The 18,578-nt window shown below is 37.7% G+C and overlaps 1 protein-coding gene across 1 annotated transcript; it reads right to left on the minus strand.

The window, feature by feature from the left end:
* Window positions 1–1,212: 1,212 nt before the first annotated feature.
* CCN5 (cellular communication network factor 5) lies at window positions 1,213–16,676 on the minus strand. Its single transcript, XM_015825667.1, has 5 exons — window positions 16,555–16,676; window positions 9,415–9,631; window positions 6,726–6,980; window positions 4,478–4,668; window positions 1,213–2,420 (listed from the first exon to the last, which is right to left on the minus strand). The coding sequence occupies exons 1-5, from the start codon at window positions 16,600–16,602 to the stop codon at window positions 2,397–2,399; spliced, it is 735 nt and encodes a 244-aa protein (XP_015681153.1). The 5' UTR covers window positions 16,603–16,676; the 3' UTR covers window positions 1,213–2,396.
* Window positions 16,677–18,578: the final 1,902 nt, after the last annotated feature.

Genomic DNA, 18,578 nt, shown 5'->3' on the forward strand with positions numbered 1-18,578 from the left:
TCCCAAGCCAGGACTGTATCAAATATGCAATGCTTTTCTTGAGGAAGTGACTTTGAACAGAATACTTTCAAGCTGCTTTGGACTCAGGATTGGCTGAAGAGAAAAATCTCACCAGAAAAAGACAGAAAAAAAAACAACCAAGAGCTTAAATCTACACTTCCAGGGACAGCTATACATAGACTCTATAAATTGACTTAGATCCTTTCTCATATCATTCAATAATAAACATGGTTTTGTAACCAAGCAAACATGCAATAAGAAACAATAGCTGATCTCAGGTCTCCAAACAGTGTCAGCCCTCCTGTGTAAGTTAATATAGAGGCTCAATTGTGAACACTTTCAGTAGTGCCTAAGACAGGGGTCTTCAAACTTGGCAACTTTAAGACTTGTGGACTTCAACTCCCAGAATTCCTCAGCCAGCCCTGAGAGTTGAAATCCACAAGTCTTAAAAGTCACCAAATTTGAAGACCCCTGGTCTAAGAGATTGCAATTTTGGAAATTGACTGACAAGAAGGTATAATAGGATAGATAAGTCATTTTTTTATTTATAACATTTATATTTTTATATTTGATTGAGAGACAGGATGTCTAGACTGATTATTAAGCTGTGGTGATATCTATAGTACACAGTACCCACTAAGTAGTTCAGGACACTGTGCCAGGTTCTAACTGATAGACATAATCTGGCAAAACTTAGCATTTATCTACAATGCTCTGGTACACTATGCATGGAAATATCTTTAAAGATTTTTGAACACAATTTAGTTTTGAAAACTGCTGCCAGATTGAAAATTTCTATATATCAGCCTAGATCAAAGCTATATTTTCTGTGACCTCTGGACAAATGATTTAGTTTTTTCTTTCTTCTCATCTATAAATAGGCATCATAAAGATGATGAAGTATTTGAAAACGAAATGCTTCCTGAATATCAAGTATTTAAGGTATTAGAGACATGAGTAATAATCATGAAAAGATATGGGTGCCACGTATGCTATACAATATCACAATCACATGTACAGGAGAAAAAGAGATAATAAAAATTTAAACCATATTCTAAATTCTTATTCAATGCCTTTTAAAACAGGGGTCTCCAACTTTAAGACTTGTGGACTTCAACTCCCAGAATTCCTCCCTCAACATGGCTGGCTGAAGAATTCTGGAAGTTGAAGTCCATAAGTCTTAAAGTTGCAACGTTTGAAGAGCCCCGTTTTAAAATCTATTTCAACTCTTGTAGTCCCTTGACAGAGGTCAAAATGTTTGTTGGCACACAAACACTTTCAATACTAGTGAAAAGAATTCCAGTAGGAAATGAAGGAGATAGAACTTTTCACCCTATTCTTAGCAAAGCAAAACTTCATAATCTGATTTCCAACTATACATAATTGTCTATGTACAAACTTGCATCATTATATGATTTTATGACTTAGTCTCCAATTAGTTGAGATTCCTCATGTGACTAGCCAGAAATGGATTTTCCCATCTTCACTGGGTTATGAGTATACAGCCAATCAGACTACAGTATTTCACCTATGCTTCAGAACACTATATACACTGCCAGGTGATTTCAATCTGTAGAAGTTTTTTTTTTTTAACAAAGATTTCTCATATTTTTCTTCCATGCAAACAAAGGCAAAAGTCACAATATCACCAAGAGACAAGCTTCAAAGAAAACTTTGATCTTTACTCTGCTAAGTTATTAAAGACTCGTCTCAATTTGTCAAGTTACACTTCATCCATGAGCAATGTTGTTATGAAGACATTATTCTCTTTTATACACACAGAGCGAATAATAATAGTACACAATGCCTACTTTGTTCTTTGTATGTCACTAACATTTGCCTCCAAACATTACATATTCCTGTGATCCCTAAAACTGATCAATCTGGCTTCAGGCAATTAAGCATTGTAATGATTTATTTATTTCTAAGAAGAACATAAACAATAACTATACTGAACAATGGATGATGATCTCACTTGCTAGATTTCTAGAACTATTATTTGGAGAAGGGATAATGAAGAAAGAATAACAGGACATGGTTCTTTGAATTTCTGTAACTGCAAAGCATCAATTCATTAATTGGATGGATTTATAATTGTAGTCTCAAGCTGCCAATAAAGACATCACTACTGAACAACATTAAAACACATGGTCTGGAATTTTTTCCACCAAACAATAAAGTTGTCTAGTGTCATTGGGGTGATACTAAGAAGGAAGATGGTTGTCAGATGTAGGAACTCTTTGCTACGTCTCTCTTCTCTGTTGAGAACAGTCGCTTTGTCTCTCCATTCTTCAGAGGTTCTCTCATCACCACAGAAACAAGATCAGCTTGGGCTTCTGGTGTTCCAGTTGCTAGATTGAAGCCAGCATGTCAACTTTTGAATGGAGTGGACTGGTTTATAAGCGGCTTCCTCTTCCACTCTGGAGAGATAAAACACTCAGTGTAAATTCCAACCCTGTCTGGGAAAGTGTGGCCAAACAACAGGCAGACGGCCAAATTAGACATTACCATGGAAGAAAACTGATCTTCCAATTTATTTTAAACTGAAAAAGAGCTAGAGAAAGCTGCCAATGTGAGTAAAAAAGCAGGGGAGGGGAGGGGGACAGGAAGACTGCTTCATTCCTTCCACTTTGGTCATTTTGTGTTTCAACTAGGCAAAAGGTCCCCACATTTTTTCTTCCCTGCAAAGGAAAGAAGGGAGATTTGACACATAAAAGACTGGACAAATTTGCACCCTGTTCATATTGATAGCTTCTCATTAAAAGACCTTATGCATCTTCTTCACCATTTCTGATTTGACAGTCATCTTTTCCACATTTCTCCAGATAATAGATGGTGATATATTTACCCTTTGTCTGATATAATCTGAAAAATAGATATTTTACTCAAATTGACCAGCTTTCTCCAAAATGATACCGTTCAGTTGTGTTGGAACTAGAACATCCAGAATTCCCAGCAAGGTATGACTAAGGATGTAGTAGTGCTGAGACATCTGCTCAAGTTCTTTGAAATTTCAGAAACTGCCTGAATAAATCAATCAACAAGCAACTAGAAATTGTGTACTGTTTGCCATCATTTTAAGCCTTTCCACATAGTAACTTAGAGCATCACACAGTTCTTACTGTGGTGACATGTTGTCCTTTGGAATAGAAGAACATATTACTGTAGTGATATGTTGTCCTGTGAAATATGAGAATGCTATTCTGAGTTTTCATGTTTACAGCTAGTTAATCAAATGTATATGAACATGTGAACATTCTAGGGGCATATGGGTAGCCAAATTCCTATTGTCCTAATTAAATATGTAGATCTTCCTCCCCAGGGTTAATATCATACACAAACTGTTATTTTCCAGTACTAATCAAGTCAAGAGTGGGAGACATGATAGGTCAATATTATGTGGCCAGGTTAGAGTCTATGACATTGCTTCAAGATGCCAGTATATTTCTCTCCTCCTATTTTTCTCCAGCCCCCTTTCTATCCAGCTCTGATATGCTCTGTTCTGTCAGTTTCATAATGCAAACTGGAGCTCCTTCATCTCCTATGTCCTACCTTCTTTCATTGGGAACAGCATGTTTGAAGAGCAGTAAGAATATTTTGATTCTCAACAGGGGTGCTACAACAGGCACATTGAGTACTTGCACAGCAAATTTAGTTTCAACGCTTCATACTCTACATTTTTCCTCTACAGGGAACCTGTGAAGTGTACACATTTTAGGCAAAAGCTAGATTCCTTGGGTCAAGTAACAACAAAATCACTTCCTTAAACAAAATAGCCCACTTCAAATGCAGCCAGGTAGTTTAAGCTGCATCAATAAATCATGCTGCCAAATTTGGGGTCACGAAAGGGCATTTGCTATTTTGGGATTCAATTGCTTGCAGGTCTTGGCAGTCAAATTGCAGGCATTGATTTTGTTGGAAGAATTTATACCTGACATAAGGAGATGCTGTTCTTTACATGCTCTGCCATTTATGAGACAGCTTAGTGGTCCACAGTGTATGTGTGTGTAGAAAAGAGACTGAAATGGATTATAGTACCAATCAGAGCTTCAGCAAAAAAATCAGAAGAAAGTTTATTAAAAAGCATAAGCTTTTGTGGCTTTTAGTTTACAGGTAATATTTGATTTATGGCCACAATTGAGACCAGATTTTCTGTTGTTTACCAAGGTGGTTGTTAAATGAGTCGTGTCTGATCTTACAACCTTTCTTTGCCATGGTTTAATAAGTTTATAGATCTTTTCTTTGATGCCTGCCCAAGTGCTGACTTTGGGTGCCACCTCTGTGTATCCAGGGAAACTCTGTATTGTGAAAGGATTTTCCCTAACTATTATTTGATCAGGTTAATTAGTTTAATTATTGGTGGAGGAAGTGGATTAGCAATCTTTGTTTGTATTGACTTTGTTTGCAACATAATTTTCTTCACACAATTTTAAAAGTCCTGGAGTTGCCTCGAATTTTAAGAAACCCTGTTCCTTACCATGTTGCCTATTCCCATGAGAGTTGGGCAGGGTCCAAGGATGCACAAACGTTTCTGACTTTCAAGTCTGCAATAGGAATTCTTGTTAGACACCCGTGTGGATATCCCAATGCCACAGGTGGTGGAGCAGGCAGACCACTCAGTGCTCCAGTCTTCACACAAATAGGGGAAAGCTATCCCAAATAACCTTTCTGGAACAAAACCAGGAACAAAAGAAGGAAAGGGATGTGTTGAAAATTGGCACAAATGGTCATAACAACTTCCACAGACATACAGTGGCTACAACTACAGCAAGTTATAAAACCCAAGAACAAGCCAAACTTCAGGGCATCTGTTTTCAAGGACTAGATTTATTAACTGGTGCAGTTTTATGGGGAATCAAAACTGTGACTTCAACCTAGCTGAGGAGTAGTTAAGTCGGTACATTTTTGTTTCATGATTCAGTATACCAAACTATATGCATACTGTTGAATTCTATATAACTTAAATTTATGAATAAAATGCACCTTACAATAACATTATATCTATAACCATTGTGTAGGACCAGCTGTTCATTTTTAGTGATCTATTCTAGACATTAAACATAACATATATACCATTTGCCTAAGAACCAGGGGGGCCTCACGGGGTCTTAAAAAGATATGGAGAGTCATATGAAGCCCATGGGACCCAGGTTGCCTGTCCCACATCTAAAAGATTTTCCTTTTGCAAGGCATAGCATTCTTGCATTCAAGAAGCAAGGTTGAATTTTGAATGTATGTGACATTTTTAGCTCTAAAAAAAAGTAAAGTCTTCTCTGAATCAAGCATTATTCCTGATAACAAATTCATGCAATTTTATGGCATTATACAAATGGTTTGACATTGCCTTCTTCCAGAATGTTTTTTTTTTCAACTTCCCAGTTGAGTCTATAGGTCTAACTACCCAGATGGTTCCCCATCCAAGTGCTAACTACAGTTGACCCTGCTTCACTTTCAGGATCAATCAAGATGCTGTCATGTACCATCTAATGTAGGCTTGTTGACAGATGGTCCGCAGGTCGCATGCAGCCTGCCAAGCAACCTTGTGTGGCCCACTGATTTTTTTTAATAAAAGACATACTGCAAAGTACCTGTAGTGCCTCCAGGGCTCATTACCACTACCATTGGCACCTCTCTACTGGCTGCCAAAGAGCTGATTGCTATGCCAGGTATTCCTTTGAGAACCACAATGCCTTTTAATTTATTAATATAGCAGTTTTCTCTCTACAGGTTGTACAGTTATGGTCTAATACAGGTAGTCCTCACATATTGACCACAGTGTGGACCAGAACTCCATCGCTAAGCAATGCAACTGTTAAGTGAAAAGTAATGTAACCCCACCAGACTTATGGCAGTAGTTTTGCTGCAGCCATTAAGCAAATCATTGTAGGTCATTAAGCATGACATGGTTTGACTATGACTTGTAATTTCCTACTGGTTTTCGCACTGTCAGAAGCTGTCTGTGAAGCATGCAACTAGTGATCAGGTGACCATGGGATGCTGCAACTCTTATAAATATGTGCCAGTTGCAAAGCACCCAATGTGTACCAGTGGCAATCACACAATGTGGGTACACTATGACAGCTGCAAATTCAAGGATCAGTTGTAAAGCTACTGTATCAGTGCCACTCTTAACTTTGAATGGTTACTAAACAAGACTGTTAGTCAGCAAGAACTACCTGTAGATGGATGTAATTCATCCACATCCTCAGACTTTCTATTCCCTAATGTCTCAGAACATTGTTCTGTTCAAAACCAACCATAGTATCTTTCTTTCTATTGATCTTGAAAGGCAGAAAATACTTATGAGATGCTCTGAGTTAGTTCAACTGAAAATGAGAGAGTACAAAAAAAGACATTCAAATGACTGGGGCTGGCTTTCACGCTGAAGGAAGGACTAGAACTTACAGTCTCAGAGTTTCTAATCCAGTACATTAACCACTAGAACCAGCTGAAAGTTTAAAAAGAGCTTGCATTTAAGCCAGACTGGCAAATAATTACATGAACCATATTAAAATGAAAAAGAATTTATTTAGTTGATGATAGCTGAGGGAAAAAATGGCTCTGTCCCATCTTCAACAACTCCTGACAGGAAAAACTGGCATATTCAGTGGCTCTCCATTCATCTGAATGGAATTCCAGGCACATGGTTCCAACCACCAAGGTTTTACTGTGAGTCAGCCAATAAAAAGACACTGAAAAAGGGTGTTGGGATCTATGGATTGTACCTGCCATGTTGTCCTGCAAGATCTGTCTGGGTTCTCTGTCACAAATCCATTCTTGACAACACTTCCCTGGAATTTCCACACGCCTTGGATATGGACAATCTGGGGTGGGGAGACGAACATCCTCACTGCAGAGAGGAACACATATAAATCCTCCTCCTGAGCAGCGACATTGGAGCTTACAACTTGGCTGGAATACTTCTCCATCTTGATAGATCTTTCCATTCACTTCACAACTGTCTTGGTCATCTACTTCATCTGCAGCCAACATTGGGAACCAATGAGATAAATCAAATGTAAATATTTAGAACTGGGATAGCGTTCATACCTAATATTAACACTGGACTATGATTATTTCACGTTCTGAAGTGGTACCTATAGCCTTAAGTAAGGAAGACTGAAATGGGATCTGATACTACTTTTAAGCACACAAGGGATCACACAGAAAGTTATCTGTTCTTTATTATCCATGGGTGTAACATATAACTGGTATAATTATAAATAAAGATCCAGTTTGGTCTAGTATTAAGGCACCAGGCTAGAAAGCAGGAGATTTTGAGTTCTAGGCCCACTTAAGCCAGCTGGGTTACTTTGGGCCAATCACTGTCTCTCTCAGCCCACCTCACCTCACAGGGTTGTTGTGAGGAAAATAGGATGAGGAAGATGTGTTGGATATTCACCACCTTCAGTTATTTGTACAAATAATAAATGTGGGACATAAATAAACAAACAAACAAAATAAGCTACAGGAAGGAAGATTTTAAGTGAATGTTAGCAAAAGCTTTCCAAAGGTGAGTAAGTTTTATAGTAGAACTAGCTGCCCAGAAAAATGGTACACTTCTCTTCACTGAATTTGCAGACAACTATCTATTTCCAGTAGTGTAATATGTATTCTTGCATTATGTATGTGATGGAACTCAGTGGCCTAAATGGCCCTTCCAATTCCGCAGCATGTATTTATAGGTCGAACACAAGATCACTGGGATGACACTGGCAGTTTTATCATTGCAGAAGAAGAAATCACAATGGGACCCAGGAAGAAGGGATGTGACTGAAGAGAGGAGACACCTAGGATGGGAAGCCATAGGTAAAAAGGAAAGATATCATAGGCACTGTAGACTGAGTCAGGCCTAGAGACTGACAAACAATTTAATCAACAATTACCTTGGGTTTTGTTGTTGTTATTGTAAAACCTATGTCATTGTTACAGGGAAGGGCAATAATATTTATCTTTGACTAGTAAGGACCACATGTCTGCTAGATCAAATAACTTGCCTACAAAAGCAATCTAGTGTCACCATCTACTTTCTCTCATTTTTTAATGTGGGACAAGATATGAATCATATCTGCCTAAGATTCTGATAAATCATTTTTAGTGAGGACAGAAAATATTGGGCTATTTGTCTCTTATTTGTTTTTAAGAAGCCTTCAATGTAGGATAGGATAGGATAGGATAGGATAGGATAGGAATAGAACAGAACCAAGGCCTTTCTTAGATGGAGATAGCATGAATGTCCAAGTGTTGACCATAGTTCTTCTGTTTTTCTCTCAAAGATCTAAGGAAGAAAGAGATTTTCTTCTAGTTAGATTTTACTTTGTGGGGAACTGATATTTGTTTACATTTCTGCCAGCTGACTTGCACTCTCCAAGTGAGATAGGAAATTGAAGCATATTTCTTAGCTTTGCTTACATTCCTCTCAGCTACCATGGGAGTATCAGAGGCAGAACAGAAAAGAAGTTTAGTGTCATAAAATCAAACCAACATTACTTGCCTACTTCCTGGACTATAATTATGACCTTGATGTATGTGATTGCAACTGTAATATTCTTTTTTCAGCAAGATCTTTATCGAATGATGGGAATGTTTGACATCAAAAACATGGCTCTAATGTGCCACTTGAATCTCTAGCAGTGAATCTCTGGTGGTGCAGTGGTTAAAATGCAGTATTGCAGGCTGACTCTTTCCACTGCCAGGAGTTCTATCCTGACCGGCTCAAGGTTGAATCAGCCTTCCATCCTTCCGAGGTTGATAAAAAGAGGACTCAGATTATTGGGGCTAATATGCTGACTCTGTAAACCTCTTAGAAAGGGCAATAAAGCACTATGAAACAGTATATTATTCTAAGTGCTATTGCTATCAAATGTTTAATATTTCTCACATTTCCTATATTTTATTTAGGTTTTACACAATAATGATTGTGAGAACTCCAGTATATGAAATAAATAAAATAACAAAAAATAGGAAAAGCAGCAATAAATGCTGACAGGTTGAAGAAAGTTTCCACAAGGACTATGAGCCTATTCTTTTCTTTCTAACTCAGTGCAATTTCCAATTTTTTTCCTGTTCAGGACAAATTCAGGCCTATAGTTTAACTGAGGTAAAAAGCAAACGTTAAAAGGCTTATTTTCCCTCATCCTATTATCTCTCAGTTCTCCCTTCTTTTAGCTGCTACTGACATTTTTGAAGCAGTGAACATTCATGAATAATATCCATGTCTAATTTGACCCTGAACCTGTATGGAAAGTTTGTAGATTTAGGAACTGAGCTTTTGAGGTCTTAGTCAAGTGAATTACCTAATCATACTGTGTTATTCTGGCATGCATTAAACTCAGATAACTCCATCTACTTTTAGGAAGCTGATGTTCTCCTCATACTTGAAAATTTCTATTAAGAACAACAAAGATTGCTCACAGTTGCAGATTCCTGCCCTTCGTGTGGGAGCATTGCTGTAGTCGCAGATAAGTTCCTGGTTCTGATCACAAACAATAAGATGGTTGCATGGCTCCCCTAGCCTCCGAGCACATATGCTGCAACAGCCACATCCATCCAGAACCAAGCGAGACCCAGGAGGACAACGGGGAGGGAGCCATGGACAGTAGCATGGAGTTTGACAGTGCTGGAAGTTTGCCTGGGAGGAGAGAGAATAACATTATTTTATAGGGATTTTAAAGGGATTTTATAATTTTTCTAATACAGGTTAATTAATATATATTTTAATTTGGCTTTTAAATATTTATTGTATAGCTCTGTTTTTATTTACCTGTAAGCCGCCCTGAGTCCCTCGGGAGAAGGGCGGGGTATAAATTAAAGTAATAATTATAACAAAATGCCCAGTTCAATTTATATCTGTTAAAACTGACATTTAAGGAATCTTCCATTAGGACATCTTCCCCCTATCAAATGAGTTCAGTTCTTACATAGAGATGGTTCTTGATACAGGTAATCCTTGACTTAGACCAGAATTGAACCTGGAATTACAATTATAAGTCATTGCAGTCATAACTTGAGACATCATGTGAACGGATTCAAAGTTACAACCATTTTTACGATGGTCATTAAACGAACATGGTGGTTGTTAAGTGAATTTTCCCCCAAAGGTTTTTTCCCCCAGAAAACAGAAGTAAACACCTGGAATTGGCAAAAAAATATATATCACAAATCGCAGTCATGTGACCATGGGATGCTGCATATGGCTATAAAGGTTAGCCAACTGCCAAGTACCTAAAATCCAGTCATGTGACCGTAAGGTATGTGCAGCTGTCATAACTCTGAAAATGGATTGTGGGTAGCGTTGGGGAGGTCCATTGTAACTTTGAATGGTTCTTAAGTCAAGGACTATATGTAATACTAATTTTTTAAAAAAGATGTGTAGATATTCCAACTTTCCATAATTTCTAAGTGTTATGAAAAAATGGAAGAATAAATAATCACCTCAGCAACATGGGCGTCATAGAAGTTTAATAATAAAAAATGGGGAGAGTTATAAATGAAAGATGGTGGACCATAACAGTCCTGAGAAAGAGTGAGGGTAGTTGATTGCTCAGGGCCTGGATACAGTGGTGGGATTCAGCTAGTTCGCACCAGTTTGGCAGAACTGGTAGGTAATTTTTTGTTGTACAGGCCCAGAATGGACTTCCGGAAGCAGCATCCACAGAGAACCGGTTGTTCACATATTTGAATCCCACCATTGCCCAGATGTCCACTAATCTACAGACAGTTCTTAAAATAGCCATTCTCAGGTTAAATTTTCAATTAATGTAGAAAAACAGATTGGAATGTTATAACAAAAGGGAAGTCTCTAAGCTTTTGTCTTTCAGATGTGCTGGGTTTCAAAACGTGAAATTGACTCAAGAAATTGGTCTAATCTATCTGAAGAGCAACAGGCTGAGGTTACTCTAGCCAATGATCTAAGATTCTGATTGATCAAAACACTAATCACATTCAGTTTCCCATCAACAGAGGGAGATCCAGATTGACGGACCCTTGTGCTCACATTTTAAAAAAACTGAACATCTGAAGAAGTCCAATACATTTGCAAAAATTGTTTCTTTAGAGCTAATCCTAACAGCAACCAAACTTCTAGTGCAGGAAAGGCTATTACTCATATTACATACACAACAAATGACAACATACAGTAGTTGTCAATTCATTAGCTGGGAGTGGCCTTCATATGCTTCAAGTTCTTCCCAAAAATCTAGGACATGGGTGTCAAACTGGCGGCCCGTGGACTGGTTGCCTCACATGCAGGCCACACCCACCCAAGCTCTGCAAAGGCAAAAAACATTGTGATACATCATAATACATCACGTGACATGATGAATTTGACACCCGTGATCTAGGATGTCATGATGTATTGGCATAGTGTATATGCAGATCCAGGTAGTGAGGCTTTCTGCAATTGACAGATGGAAATTTTGTAAATCTTTGGTTTTTCTAAGTGCTATCCAAGATTTTTGGTATGACACCCAGTGTGCCAATAACCATTGGGACCATTGATTTTCAGTTCTTGATATTGTGTGATCTTCTCCAATTCTTTGTCCTCTATTCTACTATCCCTTGGTATTGGGCAACTGCATAGGCTATTATTATTTCAGTATTCAAACATGGCTCCCTCTGTCACTAGGTTGATTATAAATCCTGCAAGAAATCACTCAGTCTTAAGGAAATATCAGTCTATCATCTATTTATTTATTTTTCACCAAGAGGGAAACTTGCCAGGCAAGGAGGCAGATACTTATTATTTCATTAACTTAACATCAGAGAGCTCTGTTATAGTAGCTACTGCTGATGGTGGTAGTCTAAGGCTGGGAGTGGTGCTATAGCCATTGGATGGGACAAATTTTGTCACACCTGCTGGACCAGTTGGTTCATTATCTATGTTAATCATCTAGGCCACATTTCTGATACTGAATCAAGGCAGTAGCAATTTGATCCACAGTCAACAAGGTTGAAGGAAATCAGGTCCCCAGAGCACAGGCCTGGAATAGGGGTAAACAAATCTTGCTGTCACATTTCAGGCCAGAACCAGCATAGCTATATATTTCTACTCATGCAGAAACTCAACCCTAGATTCAGAAATCAGATAACTGCAGAACTTTGTACTACTTGGATTGTTATTGTTCAGTTGCTTCCAACTCTTTATGAGTCAATGAATAATAGCCGAACACAATTATCTATCAGTAAATCAAATCAAGTGTCTTTATTATGATCTTTGTCTAGCCTTTACAGTAAAATAGATAGTTTGACATAATAATTTCTTATTGGGAAAGGGGAAAAAACAAATAGGAGAATAAAACAACATATCTAATTAAAAGTTTTGTGCAATTGTGTAACTTGGTGAAGATATTTGGCCACCTGTTATGTGAGTGTGGGGTTAACATCCCTTAAAAATAATAACCATAAAATGTATCAGTCTGGCCCTCATATATGGAAATGGTTGGGATGATCAGAGCATGTCTTGGGGCATCATGAAAAGGATACTACATGAGAATATGAGTGAGAGTTTCTATCTCTCTGGATTCACAAGGGCAAAGTCTCTATAAATAAGTAGTCCCATTAAATCTTCCTGCCAGAACTGATGGGAAGGTGTCAAAGTGGGTTCTGAAAAAGCCCATCTATATTTATTTAGGTTAGATTGTATAGATACATACAGTGGAGAGCTTGCATCTGTCATACATTTGGTTATAGAAATCAGGGGCATCAGTGATATAATTTTGATAATCAGTGTCCCTGATTGTTTTACTATTGATTTGGCCTTCTCCGGGGTTAATTGGCATTAATATTCAGGAGAGAGGCCAATACTGCAAAGTATTCATAGTTAGCACTTCAAGTGAACTGACTAATTTTATTATTATAATAGACTGAGAAATGCTAGCTTAGAAATTCAAGAATGGCTTTCCACATGCTTCTAACAACTGAAACCTAAGAGAATCTTCCCCTGATTTGAGTTGTTGTTGCCACATTGTGTTTTCTTTCTGTTCTTCTATTGTGGTAATTTTAATTTTGTGTGGGATTTATATTGTATTTTTCTATGGGAACCACTGAGAATCATTTTTATTACAGTGGTATACAAATATATATGTATGTATGACAGACAAAAAAATAACCAACCCCTCCTTCTCCATATGATAGATCCAGAGAGTAAATCTTAAGCCTTTTCCTTCCACCCTTTCAAGTCAACTAATGTTTGGCCATGCTATTCCCACCCTTGAGCTAACACAGCCCCTACATAAGAAAACCTTCTTTTGTGGAAGAATGTGAATTCCTTGTAAAAACAAAACAACACCTTCATTTTAAGTTGTCCAATTTGTAAAAAAAAATATTCATGTATTTGTTTTCATATATAGATAGAAAGAAAAAAAGATACAAAAAAGGAAATAAAAACAGAAAAAATAAGAAGGGACAAACTACATAATATATATAGGAAACACTTTGATTTTAAACATAAAATTAAATCTTGACCACACTGAGAAATTTTGATCAGGCTTCCAACAGAACATGAATTCATAGTCAGAAAGAGTGTAATTCCATAAGGGCAGTGCCTTTCTTTGCAAAAGAGTAATATTTACTGATATTCTCTGTGCTTAAAAAAACATACTGTAGTTGCTCATATAATAGCAGAGTCCAATTTTTTGATATTTAATTCAGAATCACATCTCCAAATTGTATCATCCTTCCCAGACCATATTAACATATGGATAGTATATCATAATGGCACAATAGTTGGACTAGCCCACATTATATATGTTAGCATCCACTCTATCATTTTACACTTCCAATATCTGGTAGAAGTCTATTCATGATGATCTGAAAAAGAAGACTTTCTTCATACCACATCACTGTTATCCCACCCAACATAAAACATCAGATCAAGGAGATATTCTGCTGAATTATACAGTCAGACATCATTTGGGAAAAATCATAGGTGGATCCAACTTTGATTATCACATATATGATCTGCGTGTGGATGAACAAAGGATGAACAATTGTGTCAGCCTTCCGGCTGGCGAATTCAACATTAAAGAAACTCTACAGCCTTGAGGTGTCACAAGAGATAATTTTTTATTGAATACACATCCCAGCACTGAAGAAGTAAAATCAACTCTAAGTTACCTGCACAAAGTTCTGGTTAGTTACCAATAGCTTTTCATAACCCCCACCCACCATGTGTTCACATTGGCCAATCACAGTCTTTCTGTTTGTTATGGGAACAGTCCACCTCTCTGCCAGACACCTGCTTTGATAGACCTTGGTTCTCACAGTCCATGGAGGGCTTCCTGAAGCTCCCATTTCTTTCCCAGACTCCCCCTCCCCCATTTCTATGGCAAGTTGAGCAGCTACAGAGGTTAGCAATCATCTTAGCAATTCAACCTTGACAAATTGCTTTATTTTTGTAAACAGGAGTAGTTCTCTGTGTTAGAATTGGCTAGTGTCAAATACACCTAGGTTTTATATTTCCACCTGATCATGCAACTTCTCAGCTCATCTTTCTCTGAACTTATGCCATCTTCAATCCTTTACAGGAAAGATAGGATACAAATATCAAAGACGTATGATGTCCTTAAAAGAATATCATACAAAGGAAATATTTATTCCCTAATATTTGAGATTCAGCATGTAGAATAATAGATACAAATTACAGGAAGGCAAATAACTTTGAATGTTAGAAAAAGCCCTAGCAGTAAGAAAGAGCTGTCCAACACTAGAACTAATGACCCAGAGAAGCAGAAGTCTTTCCTTCACTGGATGTGTTCAAACAAAGGCTGGATAAGTATCTGACATGGATGCTTTAATTTAGGTTCCATTACTGGAGATTTGATGCTCCTACCAGTTTGACAATCTGCTGAGTTTGAAATGCAATCCACTTGTCTAAGTGAGCAGAAATTTATGCAAGAGGGAGGCTATCCCATTGCTCTTGCTGCCTGCTCAAAGCCACTGACACCTTCTTCTCTTCAAGGCAATAAGTTGCAAAGCCTAAAAGACTTTGCATATCTTGAGGCTGCCCTTGAATAATATCAGAAGAAGGGGACAGCATATTCTTTACAACTAAGAATGACTTAAACCTTTCCCTTTCATCAGCTGGGAAGGAGATGAAAGCAACATCACAGGAATGGCAGAAGTGTAATCCAGTATGAGGAAAGCATAGTCCTGTGGCTACGGTATAATTCTAATAATTCAACAACAGCTAGGGCTACTTTGCAGTAAAACCAATCCTGTCACCCTGTCCAAAGAAGAAGGAATGCATTCATTAAAGTTCCAAAGGAAATAGAGAATGAAGACATCTGTTTTGCAAAAAACGTAATATCTCTGGGTGCCACTTGACATGCTCCTTCCTTTCTGGATGTTGTTTAAGAAGCTTGCAAGGAAACATATACCTGACATTTGATAAAGGGCAACAATTAGACTTTACTAGCTTAATAACTTGCTCAAGAGCATCTGTGCAACAATGTTCCTCTTCCTCTTGTAATTCAGCCACTTCCAAATCCCTTATTTCCTGATTCCTGCATCTATTCAATTAATTAACAAAAAGTCTTAGAACTGAGAATAAAACTTACCCAGTTTCATTCAACTAAGAAGTTTGAATAACTGAGTAATGGTGAATTATTTCTTATATCAAAGCTTAGCTTGTAGTAAAGGAAAGTTCTTTGTTTTGTTTATGATAACATAAGTAAGATTAGGAGCCATCATTTTATCAGAAAACGAATAAAAGATTTCAATCACTAAGAAAGAATGGCCTTCAATGAATAGCTGGTAAGAATATTCAACACACTAGTATTTTCAATTGTTTTACTTTTGTCCAGTACTCGCTGTTCTTAGATGCTGAAAGGTTGGAACAATTAATTAATTTTATTTCTCTGTCTGGTCTATTGCAAATTTTTGTATAGGTAGGTAACATTGTGTAGTTAGGTTATCTTATGGTCACAGACCTGAAGTCTGTGTGTTGCAAAGCAAAGTTTAGAGACAATCACAGTAACCTGAACTCTTTTACTAAGTCCAAAATTCGGAATTCAAGGAACAGTCCAAAACTACTGGAACATTTACCAAATGTTTGTTTTTCCAATATGTTTTGCTCGTATGGGTGTGTGTATGAAAAAGAGATTGTGTTTTAATTGTACCATGTTGTTCCTCCTGCACATTCCTACAGGAAGCATTGGTTGAACATGACCTTTAGATATTTTATAGAGCCAAAGTTGATACAATTGAGAAATCTGAAAAGGAATGCCAGCTGGTTGGCTTTCTGCCTATGTTGTAATATGAAAAACTGTTTATGAAGGATAAAACTATTTAACTGATTTCTAACAAGACTCTCAGCCAACATGAGCCCATGTTATACAGGCATAATTAACAATTCACAGATCTGGTTGCAAAATATGGATCCAGTCATTGTAAAGGAATTGCTTTGTCCTATTAATTTTTCAAAACTGGACTTCAAAGCAACATGTTCATTCAAGGCAACATGTTCTCCAAAGTTTTGCTTAAGCTGAGCATGCACAATGAACATTATTTTTAAAATTCCTTATTGCCTAAGTTAGAATTTTCCAGTTTCCTTACCTTGGAAAGGAGACAGAGGAAGAATATCAAGAGAAACTGGAGTTTCATTCTGACACTTCAGCACATCCCTCCTCAAGTTGTTTGGAGGCAGCAGTATGTCTGCAGTCTTTAGAGCCTGAGAGTAAATTCCTGCAAGTGTTTATACTCTTCCCTCCTCTGATGTCATTCCTAAGCTCCAGTATAAACACAAGTTGGTTTGGGCAAGAATCAAGGAGTTTCTCTCTCCCTCTCAATCTCTCCCTTCCACCAACATTCCAGTTAATACTTCCACACACTTCAAGGTGAGAACATGCAGCTCATCAAGAAAGCAAACAATGGAGAGAGTTCATTGTATGATGACTGCAGACCTTTATTGAGTAAAAGTAATAAATAATAATATCAAATAAATGAAATACGTATTCTAAGGAGAAAATTTTTCTGCTCACAGGATGTTCTATGAACTACAACTGTAGAATGTATCAGTTGTATCAGTGTCATGCTGTAGAAAGGGTGGATATTCATGGGTGGTCTCCATGACTGGAGATGAAAAGGATAGAAGATGAATGGACAGATAGACAGACAGAGATAACAGTTTCTGGATCATCACCATGTGTGCTACTGGAAACATTGCTTGTGTTTCTTGGTCAAGCCTTCCTCTTCCTTCACATTTGTAAACTGTGACCGCTTACTACCCTCAACCCAACTTTACGAGCTCCTACCCTTTACACATCATCTAAATGCAGGAAGCCCCATCTTTTCAATATCCTATGAATATCATGTGTCTAAAGCTGAAAAAAACCAAGATGCTTAATGCTAGCTATTTAAATGTAGTTCCGGCTATACCTGTAAAGGCTTACCTTTGCAGGCCTTCTCTAAAATGAACAGAAAGTGGTAGGAGAAGCAGTATGGATTGCCCTCTTCCCATTCCTTACATTCACTCTACCAGTAAAGGCTCAGCATTGTAATATTACTTACCTGTAACGGCTTGTCAGAGAGCCAATTTCATGTAGTGATTATGGCATCAGGCTAGAAACCAGGGAACCAGAACTTTTAGTCCTGTCTTAGGTACAAAGCCAGCTAGGTGACTATGGGCCAATCACTCTCTCTCAGCCCCTAAGAAAGAGGCAAACCACACTGAAATCTTGCTAAGAAAACTGCAGATACTTGTCCAGGCAGTCAACAGGAATCAACACTTAGTTGAAGGCATACACACATACCAAAAAGGCCTTGCCATGTTGAAATAGGAGAAGGCAGGTCATATTTCTACCCTTAGTCCCAACAGCACTCCTTTGACATCTATGCATTCAATGTGGTTGTTTGCAAATAATGTTTGAGCTGCTATTTGTAAAGACAGGTTTTATATGAACTGCATTTCTAGCTGGAGTGAAATTCCAATCTTGCAAAATCCCTACAGGTGAACAGTTGCTTGCCAACAACTGTGCTCAGTACATAGATGCCATCAATAACATGAGAATAGGACCAAAAGTGTCACCTTCTTCCTGCTTAACACAGTATATCTTACACTTCCCTCTGCAGTCTGGGTGCTCTCCAGATACCCAGACATCTACTCCAAGAATTCTTAGCCAAGGTCATGTTGTTCGGGAAATCCTTCAAATTAAAATCCAAATTTCTGAAGGATGTTAATTTCTGTTTAGGAAAGTCTGTTATAACAGGCTATGCTGAAAAAAAGCCACATCTTTTTGATGTATCAGGCAATGATGGGAAATCATTCTCCTGCTTACCTAATACATAGAGAAAAGCTGCTTTTCTCCAAATGATCTCCAATCCTGCCTGCTGGGGAGAAAAAAAATCCTTTTGGAGACATGTTTCAGGTTACGTTAGAGAAATGTATTGTTGGATACTTATTTGAGAGAAATAGAAATGTCTGTGCTTGCAAGATACAAAGAGAAAAGCACATGGATCATTCCTTGCCTTTTCTCCACATATAAGTAACACATGAACAACACTTTTGTAAGGTAGTATTAAAAAACAGACAAAAAGTACCCTCTCAGTCACTACAGAATACTCTGTCATGATGTCTCATC

This window comes from Protobothrops mucrosquamatus, unplaced genomic scaffold (assembly GCF_001527695.2).
Source record: "Protobothrops mucrosquamatus isolate PMUCROS unplaced genomic scaffold, P.Mucros_1.0 scaffold2747, whole genome shotgun sequence".
Taxonomy (NCBI): Eukaryota; Metazoa; Chordata; class Lepidosauria; order Squamata; family Viperidae; genus Protobothrops; species Protobothrops mucrosquamatus.

Excerpts from the sequence above, each read along its gene's own strand:
- CCN5 (XM_015825667.1), bottom strand. The coding sequence starts at position 16,602 with ATGAAACTCCAGTTTCTCTTGATATTCTTCCTCTGTCTCCTTTCCAAG. Across the intron at positions 9,632-16,554 it reads TCCTCTGTCTCCTTTCCAAG|GCAAACTTCCAGCACTGTCA; the intron begins GTAAGGAAACTG and ends CTCTCCTCCCAG. Across the intron at positions 6,981-9,414 it reads AAGGGCAGGAATCTGCAACT|ATGAAGTAGATGACCAAGAC; the intron begins GTGAGCAATCTT and ends TGTTGGCTGCAG.